This window comes from Atractosteus spatula, chromosome 20 (genome assembly GCF_055471065.1).
Source record: "Atractosteus spatula isolate fAtrSpa1 chromosome 20, fAtrSpa1.hap1, whole genome shotgun sequence".
Lineage (NCBI taxonomy): Eukaryota > Metazoa > Chordata > Actinopteri > Semionotiformes > Lepisosteidae > Atractosteus > Atractosteus spatula.
Window position 1 is genome coordinate 13,242,187 of NC_142725.1, and position 4,408 is coordinate 13,246,594.

At 38.8% G+C, this 4,408-nt stretch overlaps 1 protein-coding gene across 1 annotated transcript; it reads right to left on the minus strand.

Moving 5' to 3' along the window:
• Positions 1 to 466: 466 nt before the first annotated feature.
• Positions 467 to 2,248, minus strand: hes3 (hes family bHLH transcription factor 3). The gene is made up of 4 exons (XM_088937896.1): positions 2,195 to 2,248; positions 1,959 to 2,054; positions 1,228 to 1,309; positions 467 to 1,008 (listed from the first exon to the last, which is right to left on the minus strand). The coding sequence occupies exons 1-4, from the start codon at positions 2,246 to 2,248 to the stop codon at positions 467 to 469; spliced, it is 774 nt and encodes a 257-aa protein (XP_088794022.1).
• Between the last annotated feature and the right edge of the window lie 2,160 nt (positions 2,249 to 4,408).

Below are 4,408 nucleotides of genomic sequence, written 5' to 3' on the forward strand. Positions count from 1 at the left end.
TTTGGAAGTACACACGCTTAAGTAAAACAAAAACTTTATCACTAAAAAGCATTATCTTTAAAAAGTAAGTATATCTACTATGATGCCTAAGACATACTGTGTACAACCAGTCTCCGACTGGATGAGAAGATTCCTAAAATGTATTTCTTTGTTCTCTTCGTCGACAGTTATGTACAGTAATTTCCATATTTACATATTTCAATCAATCATTCAATTAAAATTAAAATTCACCATTTCAAATACTAGACAAACACTTTGCAATAAAACGTTTTTTATTTTTAGTTGTGTTACAAAGGCAACTTGTTATATCTGGATAGAAAAAAATAATTCCTATGTATTATAATATAACATGTATACAATAAAGACTACAGTGCAAATTATTTAAAAAAAAGTTCATTCTTAGGGTCCTGACCCTTAGGGTCGGATCAAGGAGCACTATAAAGTAATTAACCAGCTATTAAACATTTCACCATGGGCGCCAATAGCTCTGTGAAATAATACAGGCATGTCCAGTACTTGTTGAAACGTGGCGACTGCACTGTCTCTCATGATATCCGCCACTTGGATAATCATCTTTAAGAAACGCTTGTTGGCATAAGTTGCTAAGTCCATTGGAGGGGGGGGTTTGGTCGTGATGTTGTCCTCCGATTACAGTTTCGGAGCTTCGGCGTGTACTGAAGATCGATGCGGACGTTTCGGGTGCGCTTGTCACCAAGGGGTGGCAAAACACAGGCAGGTGATGCAGACGCTCGTGTGCCGAGCGCACGCTTCGAGGGGCTGCTGGCGAGGCGGCCTCGGCGCTCCAGTGCTCCGCGGCGTCGCTGTCCGCGGTGCTGTTGCAGAACGCCGGTTCTCCCGCCGCCAGCATGCTGCTGCTTAAATGCTTCAGCATATTCAACCTTATGCTTCCGGTGGAGTTCTCCCTCATCAAATACTGGTTCACTCCGTTCAGGCAGTTCCTAAAACCTGCCTGGTACTCAGGATGCTTTAACGGATTGATAGAAAAATCTGACGGGGAAATAAAACGTTTAGGTTAATTGTGACCCATATTTCTCATTTTAGCAAATCATCACCTCATATATTCTCTATTCCCTCCGAAACACTGTATTGACAGTATACTGAGAAGCGCTCTACTCGCAGTATTGTCAGTAAGGCAAAATATATCCACTCTTTGTGATAAAGAATATCTTACTCTTGTAAAATAACTTTTAAATCAAGAAGTCTTACCTTGTTGGTATTTATGTAAGTTTCGTAGATGTTTCACCGTTAATTCCAAAATATCAGCTTTCTCGAGTTTACGTTTTCGAATCTGTAGACGTGCAAAACATATGTTCATATATTAGCCACAACCCTTCAAAAAACTCTAGTTATGTTAAGAATCTGACCCATCCATTCAATGTTTATAGGCTGTCACTCCTTATTCATACCGTAAAAAGACAATTCGATTAAAATGATCTCTCTGTACTTGGGAAGTCACACAGTATTACTGTATTGCTATGTAAAATTTTTAGTATCAGATCCAAATGTATGTGACTGTGTGTATGTTATGTAGTCTAAAAGCATTCTTAATAACCGGTCGTTATTTTGTAAAGGAAAATCGCACACTTTCGATTATTTTCGATTATGTTTGATAACCAGATTGGTTTCGCCAAGAGCGGTTTGATTTAAAAGTTTGGCAGATCGGTGGTGAAACTAATTAATACATCTAATTGAACTCTGTGGACAGGCCGGTTTGTCCTGGATTTGCAGGTGGAGCAATCAGAAGTAAATTGCTGTTGTCAGCTTACATTTCCACGCGAATATTCGGCCGCTGTGGGTAATATTTAATTTGGGGGGATTAATAGGCATTGCTTCAGAGGAGGAACACATCCATGGTCATTTTGAGGGGGACAGTGGTTTCCATTCAAGATTTCGGATTGTAAAATTCAAATGCTAAACGCCTGCTTATCAGGACTTACATTGTTCGTGTAATAATTTTCAAGGAGGGTTTTCAGCTGTTCCAGACACTCGTTTATTCTGGCCCTTCTCTTCTTTTCCATCAAAGGTTTGGAGACCTGAAACGATAAAATCATAAGCAGTGCGTTTAATATAAGACGTTTATAAGCAATATAATAATGGCATTTTTTGCTTAGTTTCCTCGGTTTGTCTTACAGTATGTCAAGAAAAATGCGCGTAATCATTCTTAAATACCAACCTTCTTTCCATTTAAAACAACAGTCTTTTCTGGAGACTCTGACGCTGCAACCATTATTACAAATCCAGTTTGCTTCCAACTATCTTGTATGTGTTCTCTGATTTTTTTCCACAACAAGAGTGAAGGAATTCTGCCTCGCAGGGCGATTTATAACAGAGCCCCCTTTACATCTGAATACCATGAATGACTCATTGCGCGCCCAAGTTAACAATATGGACAATGTGCGATCCCCTTTCCTCATTGACAGGTATGTATACAAAAGGACTAAAAGAATTTAACTGAGAGCTTTCTTGTGTTCAGAAAAAGTATACCACCAAAATGTGTTTGGGATAAGTTGTATCGGGTATTATTTTTAATTTAAATCCACTGAACCGCAAACATTTTTCTGCAATCATGGTGGTCACCTGTTTTTATTCTATCTCGAGCTTACCAGACTGATGACTTTTTCCCATTTCGTTTTAGGCAATTGATTTGGCCTACCTGTAGCAACAAAACAGAATTTGAATTTGAGGCAGAGAAAAGGAAAGGGGGAGGCGAGATTATCTCCCTGAATCAATCACCTCTGTTAATTGAATGGAAATAGATTGAAACTTGCCTCAAAATGTGCAACATTTAACAAAAAAAACCCGTCAAAATAGTTGGTATCCAGTCAACTCACGTTCTCACAGCCTAAACTTAGCCTACTGATGTAAAGTGAAACATAATACGGAATATTAGTCACGCAAGATAACGTGTGAGGTAAAATGCAAAATAGAAAACAGCGTAGGAATCACCGGATAATTGGAGGATACAGCACAGAGGCCGCGGTGTGAGGTTTGGGGACGGTGCCCAGTGCCCTACCAAAGCTCGAGCTATTCACCTCTTTCTTTCTGAGTTTCACGCCCCAGAGTCGGAGGCAGCACCGTGGAAATGCCGTCCATGTCCTCACAGAATTTCGATTTTCTGCTAATATCAGATAGCTTCACAAAGTCAGCACTGTTGCTAATTGACAAAGAAATGGGAGATTTTTCCGACAGTATTACACGCCTACAGCTGTATCTGCGGCCAGCATGGGTTACGTTTCTCGTGTGATTCCTGTATTGAGAGTTGTATTGATATTTTCATCCTACTTTATTTACATGCAGTTGGTACTGCATGTACTGTACCTATATGTATGTCTACTCTAAAAGGCAACACATACGTCTGTTATGTCTTATAACAAAGATAAGTCGGTGCGCAGCGATTTGAGAATTCAGCTGCAGAACTCAAAAGCAATGGATACAGAATCTTTTTTTTCTGTATCTTTTCTTAACTTTCTTTTTCACCCAGACATTCCAAAGCGAGGAGAATCGTCGGAACGCCTCCAGGCATTAGTGCCGTGGTCCCCGATTTTCCGCGCTGACCCAACAATAGAAGCTTTCCTTGAGAAAGCGGGTGTCTGCTTGAGCCTCGATGATATAGGAGGGTTTTTTTTTGTTGCGGGAAATTCTTTAAATTTATATTTATCTGTTGTTGGTTTTTTTTCTTTTCGATAAATTATTGTGGCTCGGTAGTAAAGGCCAGAAGACTCCAACACAGAATATATGTTGAAAACAAAAGAATTTGCTATTGAAAAAAGAACATAATTCGAAACAGGTGATCGACTGTGGTGTTAATGTTTAAAACAGAACTCTGTTAAAACGTTATTGTGTTCAAAAGACCTGCTCCTTTAGTTTCATTTTATAGTGAGTACAGTCTATATTTCATCTCTTGACTTTCATATTCTTAAATATATATGCATTACTTAATAACGTTACTGTAGAATCCTAGTCGCATTATGCAATGAAAACCTTGAAGTTCCTGCTTTAAAGCAAGTGGTACTGTATATTGCCGCGAGCAAAACCAAGGGGAAGGACGCACCACTGCGTTTTTAAAGACTATTTCAAATATTAAGATTATTATATTTCATTTAACACACGATGGAATTGTTTAAAAAAAATACGAATTTCACCCACTGAAACAGCTGGTGAATGAATACGTGGCAGTAAATGTTTGAGACTTGGAAAGGGAGACCTTGATCGTGTGACGTTGATTCATAACACAAACACTCCCAATTGCAGTCTTTAATTTGGAACCGAGTGTCTGTTATACATATATATGGAGAATACGTGTATTTCTATGACATGAAGGGCAGTTTCAAACTGTTTCGGTACAAGAACGTATATATATATAAAAATTAACTCAACTCCACCAAAT